Consider the following 24,446-nt stretch of genomic DNA (forward strand, 5'->3'; position numbering starts at 1 on the left):
CAGTACATCGCTGCATCCACAAATACAAGTTAAAACTCTAAACTGCAAAGAAGAACCCATATATAAACAGGATCCAGAAATGCTGCCACCTTCTCTGGGCCTGAACTCATTTAAATTGGACTGAGCGGAAGTGGAAAAGTGTCCTGTGTTCTGACAAATCAACATTTGAAATTCTTTTTGGAAATCATGGACACTGTGTCCTCTGGGCTAAAGACCACTCAGCTTGTTATCAGTGCACAGTTCAAAAGCCAGTATTCATATGATGGTATAGGGGTGCAGTAGTGCGCATGGCATGGGTGATGTGCACATCTGTGAAGGCACCATTAATGCTGAACGATATATACAGGTTTTGGCAACATATGCTGCCATATAGATGACGTCTTTTTCAGGGAAGGCCTTGATTATTTCAGCAAGATGATGCCAAACCACATTCTGCACGTATTACAGCAGCATTGCTCCGTATTAAAAGGGTTCAGGTGCTAAACTGGCCTGCCTGCAGTCCAGACCTGTCACCACTGAAAACATTTGGAGGGTTATGAAATGAAAAATATGACAAATGAGCCCCTGAACTGTTGAGCAGCTGAAATCCTATATCAAACAAGAATGGGAAAACATTTCACTTTCAAAACTACAGCGATTGGTCTCCTCAGTTCCCAAACACTTACAGAGTGTTGTTAAAAGAAGAGGTGGTGAAACACAGTGGTAAACATGCCCCCGTCCCAACTTTTTTGGAACATGTTGTTGGCATCAAATTCAAAATGGGCATATATTTTTCCAAAAACAATACAATTTCTCAGTTTCAACATTTGATATGTTGTCTTTGTAGTTTTTTTCTTTAAAAATATGGTTTACATGATTTGCATATAATTGCATCCTATTTTTATTTACATTCTGCCCAGCGTCCCAACCTTTTTGGAAATGGGGTTGTATAACACTGAAACAAATTACTGAATATTCCATTTTGTCGCTACCAAAACAATCATAACGCAACCGAAACTTCACCAAATGTTGCATTATGTTTCGGTAGTGATAACTTTAAATAGTTTTAGCAGAACTCAAAACCGCTAGCCTATACATGACTATCAAACACAACTTAAAGAGTTACATACATAAAATCATCATACTTTTATTAAAACAGAAAAATAAAATCTGTGTTTTGGTCATGACGATTCTCAATGTGCCACACTGACTTTCAGACTTTGGGACACATTTACTTCAAAACAATGGGATCTAACTGCTCACCATGTGGCCATGAGGGACAGGGATGCAGACAGTTCCTGCTCTAAAATGCAAGGTGGTGGCTAAAATAAGGCTCCACCTATGGACTAAAACTCTGTGTTTCGGGGGGTGACAGTAAAAAAAAAGTTTTGTTTTTTTTTTTTAATTAAAAAGTTTTTTTTTTATTTGAAAATTAAGAAGTCTTTTTTTATTTAAAAATTAAACTCATAATAAATCTATATTTTCACGTAACTCAGAGAACTTCCAAAAAACAACACTGAAAAAACTGTAAAATAAGTAATATTTTCACATTGTATATGTAGGGGTTGGGGTTTGGGACAGACACCTCCAAATAAAAAGCACCCTATAAATGATAATTTTGTATATATTTTGCTTATTACTCTTTCAATTAATGCCTTGGGATTAAATAGATCATAACATAGTTCTTGACACCATCTAAAGTCTGGATACTTAATTGTTTACTCCTCTCCGCAGTTTGGACTAACAGTAGTTTGTGTAAAATGGCCCATACACATAATTTTATTTTTTGACCTAGTCTGAAAAAGGCACTTGCCCCTCATGTTGTCTCAAGATTTCATGATGAATGGACCAACAGAAATGGTCCAAAATTAGTTTAAAAAATCTATGTCTCCATTTACTTCCATTAAAAGTTAAGAACATTTTTCCTTCTCCTTTTTGGAGATATGAGGTTTTGTTCTGACAGCAGCGACATGTTTGACAGAGAAAAATAGAGAGCGCTTGAGAAAGAGAGAATAAGGTCAATCAAGAGAATCAATCAATCAATCAATCAATCAAGCAATCAATGCTTGTAATAAATAATAAATAACAACCATTAACATCATAAATACAATTCAAAGTGTGAATGGTAAACCAGTAAGTCATCTATGTGGTGCTATGATTAGAAAACACAGTCCTATTGACAGTATTGATCACAACTAGGGATTCACGATGATTTCGGAATCATCTTTATGGCAGAAATGCCTGAAGAATTTGCTTAAAATAATTTATGTCCAGTATTTGATGATGTGTTTATTGGACTCCAGAGAAGCAGAATGTTTGGATGATACTGGGCTACTGTGCTAAAAATCTTGGATTTTATTCATTTTACTGTATTTGTAACCCTTTAGAAGTAAATAAATGTCTGTATTTTATTCATTTTACTGTGTTTGTAACCTTTTAGAGTCCACCCTTAATTTATAATTTCCAAAAACAGTCATTAAGCACAGTTACTCATTTTAACAGAAAATGAAAAATGTCAGTATTTAGTGTCCACTCTTTGCCTTTATTACAGCTTCCATTCTTTTCAGGAGACTCGCTTTCAGTTTTTCAGAGATATCTGCAGGGATATTTTTCAAAATGCCAAAGTTCAGTCTTAGTCTCAAATTGGTTGCATTTGCATTTCTTATTTATTTGAGTCTATTTTCTTTTCTCAGTGAGGGCTTGGTTTTGGTGGTCTACCAGGTCTTGCACGGTTGTATCTCCTCAGAAATATCTGATAAACGAATAATAACTTGTACTTACTGGCTGTTTTGATTGGAAGTTAAATGAAGGGAGGGACTCTGACTTTTGCACAGTACTGTATGTACATGAAAAATATCGGCTATCAGGATCCGTTCCCACAATTCCCTTAACAATGCATCTGTAATTACAACTACACAGCATATAACATATAGAAAATGCACAGTGTACTTCACTCATTTTCAGGCCTACATACATTAAAACTCAAATATATACATTCATGATGTCAACTGCATGCTAAATATGAAGTCGAGTCTTATGAGACATTCTTTATTATAAGACATAGGAAAATCCCCTGTGTTGAATTAACGCCTATAGTGTTGAATTAACACTGACAGCGCTCATTTACATCCAGCTGGACACAAATGAACAGTGTAAGTGTTAATTCAACACTAGGGAGTTTTGCTCTGAGCCTCTATGAGGCATAAGCTCTTGTGGCTGGAAGGTGTTTTACAATTGCAATGATGTTGTTAGACCTCTAGCTCACATTTAGTTAGTAGTGCCTGCCTTTTTACTTTAAAGCTTAGCCTGTTTGATCTTTCACTTTTAGGTGGTATTTCAAATGGACACAGTGCCAAACGTGAACTACTATCTACTGAACAAAAGTTAGTGACCTGATGATAAAGGCCATAGTTTCACCAAAATTGGTAGAATGAAGCCCTTCTGGAAAACTACCTCAAGGGTGGCAAATTGAGTAACGTAGAACTTTGACAGGAACCGTGAGTTAAAAATGTTTATGTAGTAGCACTACATAAATATGCATGCTTATGTGTGCAATCATGTGCTTTCAAGCTTTCAAGTATATCCCATTTCTAAAACATGGGTACGCAAGAAAAGCACAATGTGCCAAGACCACAATAATAAACCCTTTCCTGACTACAGAGCCAAAGCTATAATGGGCTAATATCCCACAGTTCAACACATTGGTGAAATTCTAAGAAATACTGGAGAGAACATTAATATCACATGCAATCATTGCGCACTTGAGCTGGACTACAAGTGTGGACTGATGGACGGGTTTGATTTGCAGTACATTATGGGATACATTAGATCGTCCACTACATTATGAGGTACGTTGTGAGATGTTATTCATTTTTATGGATTTTTCGCAAATGGTTCTATATAGCACCAAAAAGAGTTATTCTATTGTTACAAGCTTGACATTGTAGCCTTTGTGGCTTAAAGAACCATATACAGCACATTCTCCATTAATCTGAAGAACCACTTCACCATGCAAAGAACCTTTTAAGCATGCAAAAGGTTATTTGCGTGTTAATGGATCTATATAGAACCATGTCTTTACTAAAGAACCCTTGTAGAACCATCTGTTTTTGTGGAATATGGCTGAATTCACAAGTACCTTGCTACATATGGCACTAGGGGTCAATCTGAGAGACTGCCATTGTTTTTCATAAGAAAATGTAACATCGTCAAGTGAGCATGACACCAGCTAGCCTACAATTTGGTATGTTGAATATAAAAAACATAAGTTATGACACTTTAAGGTTTAAAAAACCCCATATAGATCACAGAGAAGCACATCAAGTATACTTTTTCACATTCACTGCCATGTTCACTGTTTTTACCAGCGCAAAGGCACCAGTGAAGCACACCACTGTTTAAATAACAAGGACACACAGTGTCACTAATGTCAAGAACAACACTGTCAAAAAAGGATTCGGTGTAGGCACATTTTCTTTCATTAATGGACAAACATGCAACATGCAAATGTTCCCTCAAAGGTACAACAATGTTTTAAGGCCCAACAGTGCACCTTAAATAACTTTTTCCCAGAGGAAAAGTACATATTTGTACCTTTTTATAACCTAATGCTTTAAATCAGAACAGAAAAAAAAGAAGCTAGAGAAAAAACAGGGTGCGTGGAGTCAATACATCTTGGAATAGGGTACAATTATGTTCCCTAACTAAATGAAGATGTAACCTTGAGGGTACAACCTAGTGAGAGTTTAGTACCTTTTTTCTGAGAGTGCACTTATGAAGCACCAAAAGCTACCTGAGTGTTAACAGTGCCCCCTGGACTGTGGACAATCTTCAGCCTGCTAGACATGAGCGAGTGAGTGAGTCCAAGTCAGGTTAGTATAGCTCTTTGCATCTAATAAGAATGACAAAGGCACACTGAGTTGCATGCATGTGCGTACTTGGAAAACTTGTTTATCATGAGAATCTCATTTACCACTTGTAAATATGACTTTGTTCGATGTTTCCCACTTCTGACACCATTGTTTCAGTTTACGACTGTTGAAAAATCAAAATGATAGACTTGAGCTCTGTGCCTGCGCACTCATCAAATTCAAGTCAGTGGAAGTCATTATGCATTGATGGTTAATTTTTTGTCTATAAACATGTCTATTTTTTATGTATATTTTTGGAATTTAGTAATTTAATAAGTACCTTCTCAAAAATGTGAAGAGTAACTGTGTTTTGAGTTTTTCTGCCTTTTCAAAACATAAAAAGCACTGAAGGTTGATATTGTTTTGATAAGGTTGATTATTTTTCCTGCCTGCTGGTGCACCGTGACGTCATCAAAACTCATAGCACGTGCAAAAGTTATAACATTTCGCAGACAGTTTTCTGTCTTTCTATCTTCTGATGAATATGACCAGGAACACAAAGTAAGTCCAGTCTGATTCCAGGTTGACTTTTAAAGCTCTTTTTAAAGCTCCCCTGTGGATGAAGAGGCTCAGGAAGGCCTCGCACGGGCCGCGTGGTCAGGAGCCGCCTTCCTGGGAAGAGGCGCGCGCTGCGTCCTGCCATGCACGAGCGTTCCGAAGCGGTGATTGAGGCGTTAGACAGAGTCTTTCTAATGTTAAAGGCAAAAAAATAAAGAAATAAAAAATAAAGCAAACGACAAGGAGGCAATTATTGGATTTTGATGCTGAAGAGAGGCTAAAAAAATAATAAAAAGAATAAAACCATTTGCATAATTCGCGCATGCAGAGAGTGATGAAATGTTTTGGGGTTTAAAGTGTGCTAGATGGAAGGAGGGGGGCGGGCGGCGGCGGGGGGCGTACAAAGCGGCCGGCATCAAACGAGCTCTCAGCGCTCGACGAGGAGGCTTTCTATGTCGCGCGCTTTGAAAACGAGAGGAGGGGGGTCTCTCTTTTTCGCGATTGGAAAATGAAGGCATTGAAATGCGAGAGAGAGAGAGAGGGAGGGAGAGAGAGAGAGAGAGAGAGAGAGAGAGAGAGAGAGAGAGACCGCGGGGGTCAAGTGACGGACGGATTATACGCTTCTTCATAATAATATTAATTAAACCATTTGCATGCTAATAAGGTAACAATTATCGCGCCTTTCTGCCGGAAAAGCTGCGGGGTTATTACAACACGCCGGGCCGGGTGGCGCCGAGGGGTCAGCGCGAGCGGCCGAGGCGAGCGGGGAGCAAATTTCAACTCGAATTAACATTCTGGCAGCTGGAGAAATTGGATAAATAAAGTCGAATTAATTCCCGGTAATGGAGGAGGAGGAGGAGGAGGAGGAGGAGGAGGAGGAGGGAGGGAAAGCCTGCACTTTATACGCGCCGAGGATTGATTACCATTCTGTATTCAGGAACATGGCAGCCTCTCTCTCTCTCTCTCTCTCTCTCTCTCTCTCATAATGCGAAATGAGGCTGTTATCGCCCGCTGGACACCCTTTACATTTAGGCCAGTAGCCCACTTAGAGAGAGGAATCAGGAATCAGCCCACAACCTGAGACCATTATACTGCCAGAATGACTCTCTAGACACCTTACAAACACAGCTCTTATTATCATCGCTAATAATAATAATAATAATAATAATAATAATAATAGTAATAATAATAATTTATTATTAGTAGTAGTAGTAGTAGAAGTTAAACCATTAAAATGAGTAAAAAAAAAAGTACAGTAAAAATATAGTAATAATAATAATAATAATAATAATAATAATAATAATAATAATATCCATTTTGCAGCCTAACTTGCTCGTGTACGCCTGACAAATTGTACAAATAGTACAAAACGTGTAGACCTACAGATTACAGCTATTCTGCATTCTCACAGCCGGTTCAGCAGTCTAACCCCACAAATCCAATCAAGGGGCGTGGAGAAGGGTGGGGGTCTCGGTTGCTTGGCAAGTTACTGAGGAGACCGTTATGGTGAAGCACATGCTGTTGTAAATAAATTCAAGTTCGAGTGTGCAGTCCTTTTCCAATTGTGTATATATCAAAGATACACACAGAAGGATACACGGTTTAGAAAATGTGTATTTAGCCTATTCACGCTCAGTTTTAGATTTTGTCTATATATATTCTCTCTCTCTCTCTCTCTCTCTCTCTCTCTCTCTCTCTCTATATATATATATATATATATATATATATATATATATATATATATATATATCACTGTTTTCAATTAATTAGGCTTTTCAATTCATAGGCCAATTTGGTTTGAGCCAAGAAAAGGTGAGCTGTATGATTTATATTCATTTTGTTTGATGTTTTATAAGCTCCTAAACGTTTTAGCACTCCCACCTGATGTCTTCACACTTACTGGAAGAAATGACCGTTTAAAACCGTAAATAAATAAATAGATAAATAAATAAATAACCGTTAAAACCCTCCGAAGGTGCGGGCTGCTGTTGGCGAAAGCCGTGTAACTGCAAATTGGTTCTGACAGCTACAGCGGAGTGTTATGATGGAGAGAGTCTGTTATGGAGCAGGACGCCTCCCTGTAATTGGAGAACACTCTAAAGACCTCCAGTTAAACGAGCCCCCCATCAAAAAAAAAAAAACAACAAAACAAAAAAAAAACTGTTGTTTCTTTTCCACAGGCGAATGAAATGCTGGGATTAGAAATAAATCTAGAAAAAAAAAATCTTTTTAAAATTTAAATAGGAATCAATCAATGGCCCACCTCGCCACGCCCCTTCCCCAACCTCCTCCACCTCCCACCCCGAGCCATCCCGTGCGGTGTTGTGACAGCGGCGCCGTTGTTTACCGGGATGGACGTCACGCGTAATTAGCGATCGGTACGAAAAAAAGCGGATTTTAACCCCGCGTCTCTGACGTCACCGCCCATTAGCGTTCCCGATTGGGTCCTCAATTCCCCGCCGGAGCGGAGGTCGGTGTTGACAAAGTAGAGGGGAGGAGAAAAAAAACAGAGGAGAGGGGAAAAAAAAACAGGCACACACACTCTCACGCGCGGAAAGCGCGCTCCTCTTCATTCCTCGCTCGAGAGCGCAGAGCATGCGCACGTTCCCTCGTTCCCCGCCGCCGCCGCCGCTGCCGCGTGCGCTTTCCACGGAGGGTTTGGAGGGTTCGGAGGGCTGCTAGGGTTGGCGGAGGTGGGTGCGCGAGAATGATGGACAGCAGGGCGCTCGAGCACCCGCCGCACGCCGCGTTCGGAGGCTCGCTGGGCGGCGGCGTGGTCGGCCTGGGCTTCCCCTACCACCACCACCATCACCACCACCACCACCTCGGACACCGCCACGTGTACGAGCTGCCTGGCCACGCGCTGCCCTCCGCCGCGGCCGCGGCCGCCGCCGCCGCAGCCGCCGTGCCCTTCTCCATAGACGGATTACTCAACGGCTCGTGCTCGGTGGGCTCCGGGCCGCTGCTTGCGTCCGCCTGCGGGGTCAGCGGGGACGGCCAGCAGTACAAACTGTCCGGTGAGCGAACACAAACCAGCTGACTTTAGTTTTGTACGAGTTTGTATAAAAACTCGTAGAGAATGACTGTAATAGATATTTGTACATACTTTCTGTCATATATGCTGTAATATTCAGGCTGGTTCAGCTCATTTAAGACCTTTTAAGAATCTGTTCCACGATTCTGCTTTTTATTTTTTGTAGTTTCAGATGATGCTCCTCAGTTTATTCTTTCTAAATAAACAAAAACAAATGCTGTAAATAGACAACAATCATATTTAGTGGCGAATATAATAATACACAACATACAGATACCAAACAATTCCCAATAACACCTGAATCCACTCGACGTTTTAAAGATAAGAATCTAAGATTGGTCAGTGGGTAGTTTAACCGTACGTGGCTGGTTTCCAACACACAGATTAAGCCTGAACCAAGACTAAATACAATTTAACATGGAGAAACACCCATTTAGTCCAAGACCAGGTTTAATTCATGTGCAAGAAACTGCAGTGTTGTGTTTCAGATTGAAGTGTTTTTTTTTAAATAGCGACAAAATAACAGGAAATTAAATTTTTAAGTTTTTAATTTGAAAGTTTTTTTTTTTTAAGAAATTAACGTTTTTAACAAATTATATATTTTTATACAAGTAATTTGAGTGCAAGGTTATAATTTAATAAATGTTGCATGGGTAAAACAACAGCATCTTTCAGGCTCCACTGGCCTAAAAAGCCTTGAAGGAATACTGGATTATTATGAACTATAATAAAATAAAATGAATCATTTTAGTTGGAATTTCGCCAGTGATTTTATTCCCATTGATGCTACCACTGAAATCAACATATATACATGCATAACATAGTGAAGTGTTTATATATATATATATATATATATATATATATATATATATATATATATATATATATATATATATATACACACCAACAAATACACTGGTTATATATAACACATCTATGGTTTACATTTCATTCATTACATTAAATCACTGCTGGGTTATCAAAACCCATGTTGAAGCTGACCGACTTAAACGTCCGGCCCCTTTAGCTCGTGCGGTAGGAAATCTGAAGTGACGTTGGCTCACTTGCTGTTTCCCTGCGCTCGTTAGACGCCGGCGACCCGGACAAGGAGAGTCCAGGCTGTAAACGGAGGCGAACGCGCACGAACTTCACGGGCTGGCAGCTGGAGGAGCTAGAGAAGGCGTTCAGCGAGAGCCACTACCCGGACGTGTTCATGCGCGAGGCGCTGGCGCTGCGCCTGGACCTGGTCGAGTCACGTGTGCAGGTAAAAAAAACAAACAAACAAACAAACAAACATTCAGTTTTGTTATTGGGACGATCTGAAGATCAGTTAACCCGTTCATGACCAGTGACTACACTTAACATGAAAAAAGGGGAAGTGCAAACTTGTTCTGATTGGTCAACATCTAACAGCATCTGGATTGCATGTAATCTTCACAATCAAGTGCGTATTTTCTATACATTTTAATCCCACGTGACAAAGACTGAGCTGACATTTAATTATCATTTTATTAGATATTAGCCATAGTTTGATCGATTCGATTCTGTCGGAACAAAACCTCGTATCTCCATAATGGTAAGTTTACAGGAGAAGGAAAAAACGTACTTCACTTTTAATGTAAGTCAATGGAGACTTTTTTCCAAGTCGTTTTGGTCCATTTATTTTGGTCCATTCATCTTGCAATTCAATATAAAGGACAGTAGGTATTTTCAAATTATGTCAAAAACTGAAAAACGTCAAAAATGGAGATACGTGTTTTTTATCCGACAACAGCGTGATTTCCTAAGTGCATCTCATCTAAATGCATCTGTTACTTCTTCTCGTCAACATTTACATACCAATAGGCTACATGCACGTGCTTTCTTATTGTGGGGAACCTTAGATCTTGATTATTAACAGAAAAGTGCTTAAATGATCAAAGCTGTTGTAGCATTGACGCTATTAATGCAGGCCTATGAGTGATTGTAACGACAGCCTCTTCAGTATAAAAGCGCGTGAAACGCTTAAAAGTCTTGCATGTGCACTGAAATCGCTTATTGTGATGGCGATGCGGGAGGAGACAAGTGCTCTTGTGTGTGTTTTTTTTCCCTTTGGGGAGCTTAACTTGCGATTATTCGTATTCCTCCAGGAAGATTAGCGCGCTTTTCTAGTCTAGATGTAAACTCCTTTATCGTGTCGCGTGCGGTCTTGGTGTCAGTCTGCGGCTTCAGCCCCGCTGCTGGATGCCTTATCAGCGCTGAACAGAAGGGCCCGAGCGCGGGAGGCTTGGTGTGTGTGTGAGTGTGTGTGTGTGTGAAAGAGAAAGAGGGCTGCTGCCCGGCTCGTGTGCGCCAAAAAGTGCGCTGGCGCTCAAATCAGCGCGGGTGCAAAAGGCAAACCAGCAAGGCTACAGAGCTGCAATGGTGAGAACGAGGCTTTGCAATGAATGAGCAGCTGCCACTAAAACCGCAACGCACTTTGCGAAACGACGCACATTTTGCCGCAATTGATTTGCGTAGATATAGAACTACGCCTGGTGCCTCAAGGGTTTAGTAAAAAAAAAACGGTTCTACACTAGGGCAGGACACCTCTTGTCACTGGGGTGGAACCCTCAAGGGTACATCTCAGTACCTTTAGTCAGGTAACATAACTGTAGCATAATCCACTGAAATTATATTTTCTGAGCTGCATTGACTCCACACACCCCGTCTTGTCTCCAGGCACTTTATTTTATTGTTCTTTTTCTTTTAAATTAGGTTAGGAAAAGGTTCAAATACGTACTTTTCACCTAGAAAAACTTATTTAAGGTGCACAATTGGACCTTAAAATCACTGCTGTACCTTTGATGGAACATTTACATTGTTTGTACCTTAATGAATGAAAAATGTACCTGCACAGAACCTTTATGTAACAATTTACATAGAACCATGAACACTAAAAGAATCATTTGCATGCTTAAATGGTTCTTTGCATGGTGAAAAGGTTCTTCAGATTGATGGAGAATGTGTATATGGTTGCATATAGAAGCTTTTTGGAGAAGCTTGTAATAATACAAAACCACTTTTTTGGTGCTATTTGGTACAATTTTCAAAAAGTCTCCATCAATCTGAGGAACCACTTATGTGTGCAAATGGTTGTTTGAGTGTTAATGTTTCTATAGAACCACTGTCTTTACTAAAGAACCCCTGAAGAACCTTTTTTAAAGAATGTGCACTTTAGCACACTGTCAGAAAAAATGTGCTTATCCATTTTTGTTCATAAACAATGCAAATTTACAAAGGTACAACAGTGAGTTTAAGGACATTAAATATGTTTTTCCCATTGGGAAAGGTACATATTTGTACATATTTCATAACCTAATGTTTTAAAACAGAACAGTCAAATAAAAAGGTAGAGTCAAGACAGTGTGTGTGGAGTCAGTACAACTTAAAATAGAAAACAGAATTTCAATGGAATACAACCATGATCCCTAACTAAAGGTACTGAAGAATCCCTGAGAGTCCCACCCCAGTGACATAAGGGGTACAACCCCAGTGTACCTTTAGTACCTTTTTTCTAAGAGTGCATGCCAAAAAGGTGCGAATGAAGATGGACTGTAATATATATTCAGTATACTATATGTTTGTATTCATAGAGTAAAAATACCCACATGGTACTATTCAGTGTCATTTGACTGTCCCCCGGCCTAGTTATTTCTTAAACAGGGTTTATTAATAATCGTTCAGCATAATTACACTAGACCCTCATTATTATTAAATGGATATCAGGCAATTTTAACCCTAATCTGAAATTCTAAATTTATTTATTTTTTTTTTTTGCAGTGAAATATTCTTTTAAATATGTGATGTTTATTTATTTGTTGAGAGACATTTTATTAACCTAAAAAAGTTGCATGAAGTTGCATTCAGTGTAATTGCACTGTACCCCTTACTGTTAATAAATCGATATTAGGCTATTTTAACCCTAATCTGAAATTCTAAATTTCCTTTTTGCAGTGAAATATTCTTCATTTTTATTCATTCATTTTTGTAGGCCATTTTATAAACCTAAAAAAGTTGAAAGAAGTTGCATTCAGTGTAATTACACTGGATCCCTCATTATTATTAAGTCAATATTAGGCTATTTTAACCCAAGTCAGAAATGTTTCCTTTGGTGCATAAATTCTATGCACTTGGCTGAGCAAAAATATAAAGATTTTTTTTCTAAGCAGATGAGCTTTGATTCTTTGTGCTAGATTTGAACAAATCAATGAAGCAAATCCAATCCTGGTGAATAAAAGTGCATGATGTTTAATCAAAATGTATTCACCTGGGCTCATCCAAAATTGCATCGCTTTAAACCAATCAGAACAAGTTCTGTAAAATTTTCCTGAGCATGTTAAAATCATTCAGTTTGTACTGTGGATATGATATTATAAAATGACCATAATCTGTCCAGGTGAGGTATTTCAGTTAGGGGGCATTAACTAAGCCAGGTGTCCTTGTTGGCCGTAGGTGTGGTTTCAGAATCGGCGGGCAAAATGGCGGAAAAAAGAGAACACCAAGAAAGGGCCGGGGCGACCGGCGCACAACTCCCACCCGACCACCTGCAGCGGCGAGCCCATGGACCCCGAGGAGATCGCGCGGCGGGAGCTGCAGCGCCTGGAGAAGAAGAAGCGGAAGCAGGAGCGCAAGCTGCTGCGCTCGCAGAGCAAGCTCTCGGCCGGGGAGCTCCTCCACACGCCCGGCTCGGACAGCGACAGCGGCGTGTCGCAGAGCACCGACAGCGAGGCGGCAGCGGCTCAGCACCCCGCGGCCCCTCCTCACCCGCTCCCTCACCACAGCCCGCACCACCACCACCAAAGAGCCAGCGCCGCCCCCGAGCTGGCGGGAGCTCGGAAACCAGAAGCGGGGAGCTCCCCGCGGAACTCGGACGGCGACGTCACGCGGCCTTCAGCCTTTCATAAGCTCAGCCCGTTCAGCGTGGAGAGCCTGCTGGCCGACTCGAGTCCCAGGCGGAGGCCCGCGCTGGACTTCCCTCAGCCGCCACCGCCTCAGAGACCCGTGGTGGGCAAAGGCCACTTCCTGCTGTACCCCATCACCCAGCCTTTGGGCTTTATGGTGCCGCAGACCGCCGCCAAAGCGGGCGACCCCGGCCACAGGTGGTCCTCCGCAGAAGACTCCAACTCCAACCAAACCAGCTTTACGCACTCGGACCCGGAAAACGCGCCAAAACATAAACATCACGCGAGCAGCGCTGAGGAGAAAGCGCGGGAAAGCTGTTTCAATCAAAACGTAACTCCCACAGTCAGCTCAAACGAAACAACAGGGGGGTCCTCCGAGGTTAGACCACCACAGACAGAGGTTTCAGACGGAGGGGAGTCGGATGTGACGCAGCAGGACGAAAAAGACTCGAGAACACAGGAAAACGCGAACGGAGAAGAAGCAGACATGGACTGAAAGTGACAGAAACATGGTGGACCTGTTCACATTCCCAAAGCTAATCAACACGCGGCTTTTTTCTACACCAGACTGTTTGAACTCCTTTTTTTAAAAAAAAAAAAATCGTTTTTCTCTCTCTCTCTCGCTCTCTGAGAAAGGATATTCTTCCTTCAGGTGGATTATAGTTTTTTCCCGTTGTTCTGACTCGATTGAACAGGCCTAGTTGTGTCTACTAGGCCAAGACTTTTTCCTGAGGGGGGAACAGAAAACGCAGTCGGGACGTTGAACAACGTGAAATCCTCAAACATTGTACAAACGATGAAGTATCAAAGATATTTATATATGTAACGTTTTCATAAATAATAAAAAAAAGTATTGTAAAAGAAACACAAGGAAAAATATGTTTTGGCGCCAAAGATATGCTACTCTCCTCCCTCTCTTTTCTTTTCTTTTGTTTATCGCTTTGGAAGGCTCGCGCGTTATTGCTCCAGCAACATTCACCCGTTCAAAAGGGAATGGAGGTCTCGCGCCGCAGGCGGTAGGACCCGGTCAGCTCGTGCCGAGTTTTTCATATGAAAGTAATTATTTTCCCCGGTGGCGGCTAGGACGATGCGTTTTTTTTTCTTTCTTTCTTTCTTTTTTTCTTCTAGCCTGAAGGGTTATTATACATTACCGATTCCAGCGATATGAAATCACATAAACTTCCAACAATAATAGAATTAGCATGAAAGGCTGGCGAGTCAGATTGAAATGGGGAAATAATAGCCTCAGCAGCTGTGTGTGTGTGTGTGTGTGTGTGTGTGTGTGTGAGAGAGAGAGAGAGGAAACGCCCGGGTGATTCGTGGGGCGGAATTTTCATGAGGCGGTCCTGTCAGGGGCGCGTGTAGGCGGCAATATTAAGATAGATGCTCGATGATATCCCTCATTGTTCTCTCGCGCGCATTGATGTTCCCGCCTTATCGGCCTATTGATCATGTGTCACCGTGTAATGGGACAGTCTCTCTCTCTCTCTCTCTCTCTCTCTCTCTCTGTGTGTGTGTGTCTAACACACACTCACACAAGTGTATTCCTGTCTTTGTGGAGTCTTTCCATCGCCTTTTCCTTTGCCTTTGGAATGACTGGAGCTAAATACTGTTATGTTCCTCCTCACCCACCCCTAACCTTAAGGGGGAATTTCATAATCAGATCTTTGAGATGTAAACGGAGTCATTCAGAGTGGTCTGATGTGAAATGGTACTCTGTAGGGAGACTAACCGACTCAGATGTTCTGCATAAAGACAGAAACCAGGGGTTGTGATGTCCATAGTCCCTTTTATTTACTATCCAAAACTACCAGTGAACCTACATGTGTCGTCTGGGTTTTTGGTTAAATAATGGCTAAATAGTGGCAAATCTGAAGAAATACATATTGTTTTTGGGACTATTTTCCTCACAGCGTCCTGCGCGTCTCTGCCATGACTGGATTTTTAAAAATAGGTTTTAGGCCAAAATCCTCTAAAAATCGAAATGATCGCAAAATAATATCTCTGGTTTCAGGAAGTGTATTTGTAACAATTTAATGTAAGCACTTCCTGTGAGAGGCATTAAACACTTCAGATGTCTGGTTCCTGTCATTACTACTGTACACAATCCTGACTTGGCAAATTTCTTTAGAAACCACTCCAAATGGCCATTCCTCTTTAGCCAAAAAGGAAATCTTATGACTTTTTTTTACCAGAAAAAGAAAAAATCATCCTGGGGATCAGCCAAATGTCCCCACAACGATAAATATGTTCTTGTTTTCCATCATCCTGGGAGCCTTTGGTCCCCACCACGAGCTAAATACATGGCCACACATACACACCTACAGTCAAATTTGCTCTAATAGTGGCTCCGAGGGTCCAGAAGGAAAAGCTCCCGCGGGGCGCGCGGGCACATCTGCACCAGGAAAGTATTAAGCGAGCCTGGCCGGGGCGGACGTGGATGGAAAAATATGATTGTGATGGAAGAGAGATGTCTGTGTCTAGAGGGATCCCAGCCGGCTCCATGTAGCGAGGCCTACAGATGCATCGGGCAGGCGTGAAGTGTCGGTGTTTCGTTTAAGGCACATCAGTAGCTTCAGAATTTCCAGAAATTTTCCAATCCGTTCATGCTTTTTGGGGATCCGTGCTCACTTTGCAAGAGCGAAATTCTATCCAGAGGGCTGATATGATGATATCAGCTCTCCCCCAACCCAACTCCCCCCTCATCCCCTATTCCCCCCCTACCCCATCAAACACATCCCCCATCCCCTCTGGTCATCGTAGCCCCTTTATTTGCAAATAAATTGAAAATAAACGGAGGGTCTCGAGCCTTACCTCATGAATCCCAGATAGCGAGCCCGCTTAAATAATATTTACATAATTTCTCCATCCGGGCTAGTGCTGTTTGCACTGCATGAGAGTGGGATTACGGGGTAAAATAATTAGAGAGAGAGAGGGAGGGAGGGAGGGAGGGAAGGAAGGAGAGAGCTAGGGGTATTGGAAAGACAAAATCTAGAAGAGGTCCAACACCAGACATAACTATATTGTCTGAATTAGGAAACAGAAAGGTCATTATTATCTTTGCAAGGACTACTTGTAAAATCTACCAATAGCAGGAAAATTGTGTAATCTCTCATCATTTGCCGTGCAGGAGAACATGAAAAGGAACTTCCGGTTCAGGTAGTGTGGAAGGTCTCTATGTTCTGACTCCTTTGAGAGAGACTGGAGGAGAAAAGACACAAAATGAGGTTCAGCCCAAATGAAGGCTGAAACTGTATGACTAGCAATAGAAAGTGGCCATTTATTAAGATGTTGTAGGGCACCTTTTTCGGCCTAATAGCGAAAAAACTAACGATACGATACAATGCATTAGACTCATTTAAAATCTCACTTGAAAATAAAGGGTTCTAAATGGTTCTTGATTTGGACAGACAGTTCAAATATTTGGTAACACTTTCTAGACATGTTTATAAGACATTATAATGCCATTACAAAATACCATAGCGTGGTATTTTAAGAAAGTGTTACCCATTTTTAAAACTGCTATAGAATCTTTACTTTATGTAGATCAGGGGTGTCCAATCCTGGTCCTGGAGATCTACCACCCTGCATTGTTTGGCTCCACCCCTAATCTAAAATGCCTGATCCAGGTAATGAAGGCCTTTCAGGTGCATCTGAATGTTAGAACCAGATGTGTTGGATCTGATCTCTCCAAGGTGGTAGACCTCCAGGACCAGGATTGATTCCTTGATTCTTTGCAATATAACATTCTTCAAGCACATTTAACTCCTAAAATCCCAGGCTTATTACATACTAAAGCTTATTATTCAGTAACTACAGGGATGTCAATGCAAACTGGCTGAGCTATTCTTATGTTATAGAAGTATGTAATAAAACTTTTGGCCTGCAGATGGGCCCTGGCTCTTTAAGGGGTTAGTTTGCAAACATAACTTTTTTAGGAACTGTTAAATGAAATGTTCTTTGGGAAACCAAAAGTGCTTTTTCTATGGCATTACTCCAAATTTTGTTTTTTAAAAGTGTAGCTTTATGAATCAGGCATTATTAAAATGTTCCAGTGGTGCAGGACACATTTGCATCTGGATGTAGAACCTAATACTGTCAGAACTGTGATCTTATTTGCTCTCACTAATTTAGAACAATAAAAAAGAGTGTTCATTTGTGGACGTTTAGGAGGCCTCTGTATAGATCTTCCGGGTATGCGCTCACTTCCTGTTGGGATATCTGTGCATATGCACACACTGACGTACCCCATATCCAGTAACCAACATAAAATAACAAGCCCACCTTATGAATCCTATTCGGTCTACAAAACCAGAAGAGAAATGTCCACTTTGGATCGTTTGCCGCATTCATTCGTGCGCAAGAGAAACACATGGAGCGGCCATGCTTAGGTTGCTGGGAAAGTGGGAAAGGAAAGTGGGGGGTCGGGGGGTGTTGGGTTGTGGGGAGGCCTGTCGAAGCTGGCTAATGGGGGAAGTGCATGCGCCAATAAGTGCGGATCAGGCTGCTAATTTAGCACCTCCTGTAGCCCTCTTTCCCCGTCCGTATGTAATTTCCCCTCTCTCTCCCGAGAGGGATTGCACACATACACACACGCGCACCCATCCATCCATCCTCCACTCCCCCCCGAAGCCGCAATGGCCACCGTTTTTGTTTTAAAGAAAAAAAAATACTGAGTAAATGCCAATGCGCCATGCTTCTATTACGCAATGTTCAAATGAGGATATCAGGCATAATTAGCGCTAATTGAGTTCCTCAGCACGCGTTATTTTTATTTAATAGAAACAAATGCGCGCAATTAATTATCGACGTGGTTTAAAGAGGCCTATTTGCATCTCTCGCTCTCCCTCACTCTCTCAGCATATGGTACACCGATTTAAACTCTTGTAATCTGTTGTGGTCTAACACCAGAATCCAGCAAAGTTTGATGGTTTCAACCCTTCACCTGGTTCTGCACGTCTGTTAATTGCCTGGTTTAATGGGTAAACTTGAGCAGGGAATTCACCAAACTGTACTGGACACCGGCAAGACCGGAAATTGAAGAACCCTGTCTTAGAAACTCTCCTCTTAAAAGCTTTTTTGCTGCCATGTGAAGTGAACATTAAATAGGCTATATGTTTTCAGTATATTGTGAACAAAGAATACATTGTAGTATATCGCTGTTGTCAGAAGAAAACCCTGTATCTCCAAAATGGTAACTTTACAGGAGAAGGAAAAAACCTACTTTATTTTTAATGTAAATCAATGGAACCAGACTTGTTTCCAAATAATTTCGTTTCTTTTGGTCCATTTTTCATGAAATTTATGCACAATATAAAGGGCAACCGGCATTTTCAAATTACGTTAAAAACTGAAAAACGACAAAAATGAAAATGTGGTTTTCTTCCGACAGCAGTGATATATTACTGTGCAAAAGTCAGAGACCACCCTTCCTTCGTGTAATTTTCAGTAATTTCAAGTTATACAGAAGCATTTTTTTCTTTTTTGTCTATTTCCTCAGTCCTTTAAGTGCTGTTTATCTGACAGTTTGGGTGTCTACCAGGTCTTCCAGGTGGTTGTTAGGAGGCCCAATTTCTCTGTATCTTTAATATGTTAAATTCCTGTTTTTCACTTATTTTCCTTTGACTTGCTCTTCTTTATCTAAGTGGATTATTTTATATCTAACCTCCTCAGAAATCTACTGAAAAATGAATTGGAAATGATATAAATGAAGTGTGGTCTCTGACCTTTGCACACTACAGTGTATTGTAATAGGTTTTCCTTTTGTGAATGGGAATCCAAAATGAAATCCACGTGAAAGCAAACTTAGCATTAGTTGGATTTCGTGTGCAGCATCAAAGCATCCTCATTCCCACTCCATCGCAAAACACGCAAATCAACTTGCTGCTTCTCGTGCTCCACCACAAACACCAGAGAATGCATGCCCGGGGATGACAAGGGAAGTTTTCGGGAGCTTCATTTGGCAGGCGAATCAGCCACGTTTTGGGCTCAGGTTTGGCTCTTGAGCACGGTGATTGATTCGGGACCTGAGGTGCTACAAGCCGCTGACGGCCTGGATAAATTAGACTGGCCCGGCAGCTGTCTAATGAGACCCGATTTATTTAAGCAGGCTGAAACAAGCGTGAAAAATAAGCTACCTCATCCCGAGGTGTCAAATCGATTCAACATCATGGTGCAATCAAACACTCTGACATGCACACACGGCCAGCGCATGCGCACTTGAGGGTCTCGATTGTTTAATTGGATCAGAATAATGGAAATCATATAATAGCCACGATACTCTTAATGCATCATTCCAGAAGATCATATTGAAAAATGCTTGGAGTACATTTGTAGGTACATTCTGGGGCTCTGAATAATGAGCGAATCTGCAAATGAGCTGGGACCACACCACTTAAGGAACAGAAGGTGGGATAAATTATGTGTTTTTTAGATTTTATGTGTAAAAAGCCACCTTTAACACTGTACAGAAGAATGTTAGCTCAAAGAGCATCACTTCTGAACCACTGTTCAAATAGCAAAATGTGCCGACTTATCTTAGTGAGGTTTAAATGGGTGATCTTTTAAAAAAAAACTCTTAGTCATACTGTGCTCAGAGTTTTTCAAAGAAATCTCCTGGGATATTTTTCCACACCCCTTTCAAAGTTCAGTCTTAGAAGTTGGTTGCATTTTCTGCTTCTTATGCTCCGAGTAAATGCACTGGAAATGAAACAGAAGAAGGTGCTGTAAGATTCTAGGTACAGTTTTTAATTGGATTATGTGGAGTTTCCTTCAACTTAAAGGTTCTTCACACTTGGTTTATCACCTTTACATAAATGGTTCTTTAAAAAAGCACCAAATGAAATACTATTTTAATGAAAACAAAGAGGTTATTCTACAATATCACTCCAAAGAATCCCTTTTCAGCACCTGCATTTTAAAAAGGCCCACAGCCTACATTGTTGTTGTATTTTATTTTCATCCACAAGGTCGCTTTATGACATTTGTGTGGCTACATATACTCACAACAGCCATAAACTATTTTTACAGGAGCTTTTCCCAAACATGCCTGTATCCCTTAGCATTAAACAGGCTGTTTTTCATACTGTGCCTTTAAGACTGATATACGTAAATGAGCTCTGTTCTAACTGGCTGCTCTGTATTGCACCTCGTTCAAAAAGTAGTCCAGGTTGAAACACTCCTTATAACTTCAACTTCTTCAGGGCAGAGCTAAACTGCTGCAGGCGGAGTAGGTGGATGTATGTGAAGATGCTGGTTCTCATAATATCACATAAACAACATATTCCAAATGGGTGTTTTTTTAATAAGGCACAATATGGAGCAGCCAGTCACAACAGAGCTCATTTACATAGATTGCTCTTAAAGGCAGAATAGCAAAAAACTCTTCCTAAAAATTTAATTATGACTGTGATCCCAGTAAAAAAAAAACAAAAAAAAAAACAATGAGGTCTTTATTCTTTCAGTTTTGACATAATTTGAAAATCACTGTTGCCGTTTATATTGTATGTAAATTTCATGAAGAATGGACCAAAAGAAATTACCCAAAACGACCTGGAAAAAAGTCTGGTTCCATTGACTTACATTAAAGGAAAAGTAGTTTTTTTCCTTCTTCTGTAAAGTTACCATTTTGGAGATACAAGGTTTTCTTCCGACAACAGCGATATTTTCTACGGTAAGGTGAACTTTTTATCTGTTTTAATAAAAATATGATTTTTTGTGTGTACAACTGTTCAAAGCTGTGCTTGCTAGTCATGTACTGGCTAGCATTTTTGAGTCCTGCTCAAAATGCGCTGGAATTGTCACTAAAAAATGGTACGTTTTGAAACTTCAACAATGTTTTAAATCAACACAGAGTCAGAGTGGTCTGGTTGGACCATCATGGCCAGATAAGCCATGTGGGCCTGAAAATCCATGTCTAGTCCCAGAAAGTTCCTTGTGAATAGTCCAAAGTCTAAAAGCTATAATGCCAAATGTCCTTTGAATGGAATTATCAGACAAATGTGGTCTTTTTAAGCACAGCACCACCTTAATTTACATTTGCGATGCCCTTGCCAAAAAAGTTGAGAAAAGACAAAAAAAAAACCTTGCTTAGCAGTGAAGCTAGCAACCAATCCTTTCTTTTAACAGCTCTCTCTCTCCCTCTCTCCGTCTCCATCTCTCGCACATGCACTGAGATATTAGTATTACATATGCACTCACACTTATGTTTTACTGCATGCACTAATCCCACATATCTATTTAATATTTCCATCTGTTTTATTTTCATATTTATTCAATAAATGGCAGGGAAGCAAAGCCTTCCTTTTGTGTGTCGAGAATTAATGGAAAAAGGCACGACTGTTAAATCGTAAAAAATGGAATTAGGCCGTTTAAATATGATGCCTGGCAAACATTTATTAAAGCCAGGGATAAATTGAAATGTTCAGCTGCTATGGCGTGTTTTTGTTTCAAATCAATTCCATGGGTGTCTCGTTGCGATAAAAGATTATCCCAAATTCTATTACATGAGCGTGTAAGACCGTATTTCTGCACCCTGAACCGTTGTTAACCCGACCCCTCCGTCAGCCATCACCGCCCCCCACCCCCACCCCATACGGGTTTACACAAAACACAAAAATATGATAAAAGAAGGCCGAAAACTGTATGTGGAGACCGACTTGTTTGAATGAAACCCCCTCAATCTCTCTTCGCCGGCAGCGTGTTGGTGTGATGGTCTCACACCCGCGATTTTGAACCTTCGACTTCATTCTGTTATTATCACCTGACAATGTGTTTCATTATGAGCCTCATCATTTCAGAGAATTACTCACAGGAAGAAGACCACACACACACACACACACACACACACACACACACACACACACACACACAAACATACACAACACACCTGTCCCTGTTACTTCATATGAAAGTTCCATATTTTCCTCCCTTTAAGGAGCACACATTTTAATTTAGTACATGAAAACAACAAGGGGCATGATGACACATGAAAAACGAATATTTCATCATGATAAAATGCTTAAGCTTAAAGAGAAGATACTGGCTGAACATGCTTATGGTTGATGCTTATGGTTCATAGCATCTAATGTATGAACCGACAGATAAGCACTCTACATTAGATGTGCGCACTCTCAAAATCAGGTTCTTTAAGGGTTCTTCAGTACAGTCAATGGTTACATAGAACCGGGAGAACGCAAAGAACCAGTTAAAGGCATAAGCGATTCTTTGCATAGTTAAATGATTCTTCTCTATGATGTAAAACATGTTGTATACAGTTCTTAAACTTTTCTAGACCACTGTACTGGCACACTTCCGTTTAGTTCCGTTTTTTTTACACCATTTTATGCAGCAAGACAGTGAGGCAACAGGCCCTTTTCACATTTCCTCATTTTTTCTGCTGGAAGTAGTCGGCGCAGGGTCAACGCTGCTTCCACTAAAGCTATAACAGTAACAACAAAGACGAGTTGAGTGTGTACAGCTCACTCAAGTGTTTGAGTTTGAAGCAAAAACAACCTTATCTCAGTTTCAGTGGTTTGTCCGCTGACCATGAGTGGAGGAAAAATGAGTTTGTGCAATTAACAAAGGAATAAACTCATACGGAGTAAAAGAACTTTAAAGTTGCTGCTGCAGCCACTTTCAGTGGAACAGTTTTCATTTTTTCTCTCAAAAGTTATCGGTATCTAAGAGAGCGAGTGCTTGCCAAGGAGTAGATGTTCGTTCACTGGAGCCAGTGGTTGTGTGAAACATCAACAGTGGCACTACGGGCAACGACGACCCGACACGCCCCCCTGCCAGTATGTGTGCGTGTTTAACTTTTTGCCAACTGGTTATTGTTAGCAAGCTGTTTCAACATCTCCAGCTAACATGGCTAATCTAGCGTTTTGGTTACAGTTATTCTCACCTATCCATCGCTTTATCACTAGCTGACGTTACCGTACTTTGACAGCTGTGAAGGAATTTTTCCACGAAGCATTTACATCCTTTATTTACTTTTGATTCCCGCGTTCTTCGCAACTACGACAAAGATAAAGTTTTTCTGTGGTGGGTTGAAGTAATATAAGTGCCAATGTTTATTACAACTGTCTGTAAACCAATAGTGGAACTTGTTTTACCCAGCGTTTCTGTTTCTAAGGGCCTATATACTTTCAGAAAGCTTGACATCTCAGGATTCCATTCCCGCAAACCATTTTATGATCCGTTATTTGCAGCAGTTACGATGGTCTCATTTGCAACATAAGCGCCGAATTAGCAAACGCAAGTAAATCTGTGGGTCTTTATTTTCAAAGCTTCGCCGATCTCCACAGAGACATAATCCAAAACAGTGTCTAGCTAAAACGGCAAGATTCAGAGATCAATTTAGAGACCTATGAGTCAGGCGGAAATAAACTCCTCCATTCTAGCCTCTGTTACTCTGTATCAGCAGTTCATACAATTATTTGTACATAGAGTTAAAAGATTAAAGAACCTTTCAAAAATGGTTCTACAGCTGCGTATGTTTGGTTGATATATTTTGTTGATTTCTGAATTGGAAAGAAGTAAACACAACCACTGCAGACAACTTTTTTAAAACATATTATGCACAGTTATTTTGTGTTCTTTAAACTTTAAAAAGGTTCCTCACACTCACACGTCTAATTTACACAAAGTTCTTTAGGGAATTAAAACGGTTCTTCTATGGCGTTGCTCAAAGAACCCTTTTTGTTACTTTCATTTTTAAGAATGTAAATATATTTTATTAATTTCAAAAGAAATTTGAGGATTATAGCAGTAAAAAAGGTATATATATTATCACGAATAGGCAGGATGCATGTGCGAATAACACAGAAACCACAAGGTAAAGATAAAGAGCACACAGACCAATTCAAGACCAAACAAAGGCGCAGTGAAATACGGAAACATATACCAAATACAAGATGGCAAACTCCTGGGAAGGAGGGTAACAAACAAAACACAGGTGGAAACATTAATAGGTAGGTGGGACAAGGGAGGAGACAGACTTGAGAGTGCGGAGCAAAGACAAGAAAACCATGACATTAGGAAAAAGTATAGAAATGTACAGAATTTTACAGACTTGCAACAGACCTAAATAACACTGTGGTGCAG

At 40.6% G+C, this 24,446-nt stretch overlaps 1 protein-coding gene across 2 annotated transcripts; it reads left to right on the plus strand.

The window, feature by feature from the left end:
- The first annotated feature begins 8,064 nt into the window (after nucleotides 1-8,064).
- Nucleotides 8,065-14,207, plus strand: uncx4.1 (Unc4.1 homeobox (C. elegans)). Of its 2 annotated transcripts, XM_036557485.1 has the most exons (4): nucleotides 8,065-8,404; nucleotides 9,510-9,685; nucleotides 12,895-13,630; nucleotides 13,688-14,207. In XM_036557485.1, the coding sequence occupies exons 1-4, from the start codon at nucleotides 8,095-8,097 to the stop codon at nucleotides 13,837-13,839; spliced, it is 1,374 nt and encodes a 457-aa protein (XP_036413378.1). In that variant the 5' UTR covers nucleotides 8,065-8,094; the 3' UTR covers nucleotides 13,840-14,207. The 2 variants fall into 2 exon arrangements, with proteins under 2 accessions (XP_036413378.1, XP_036413377.1); XM_036557484.1 differs by having other exon boundaries at nucleotides 12,895-14,207.
- Nucleotides 14,208-24,446: the final 10,239 nt, after the last annotated feature.

Source organism: Colossoma macropomum, unplaced genomic scaffold (assembly GCF_904425465.1).
Source record: "Colossoma macropomum unplaced genomic scaffold, Colossoma_macropomum, whole genome shotgun sequence".
NCBI lineage: Eukaryota > Metazoa > Chordata > Actinopteri > Characiformes > Serrasalmidae > Colossoma > Colossoma macropomum.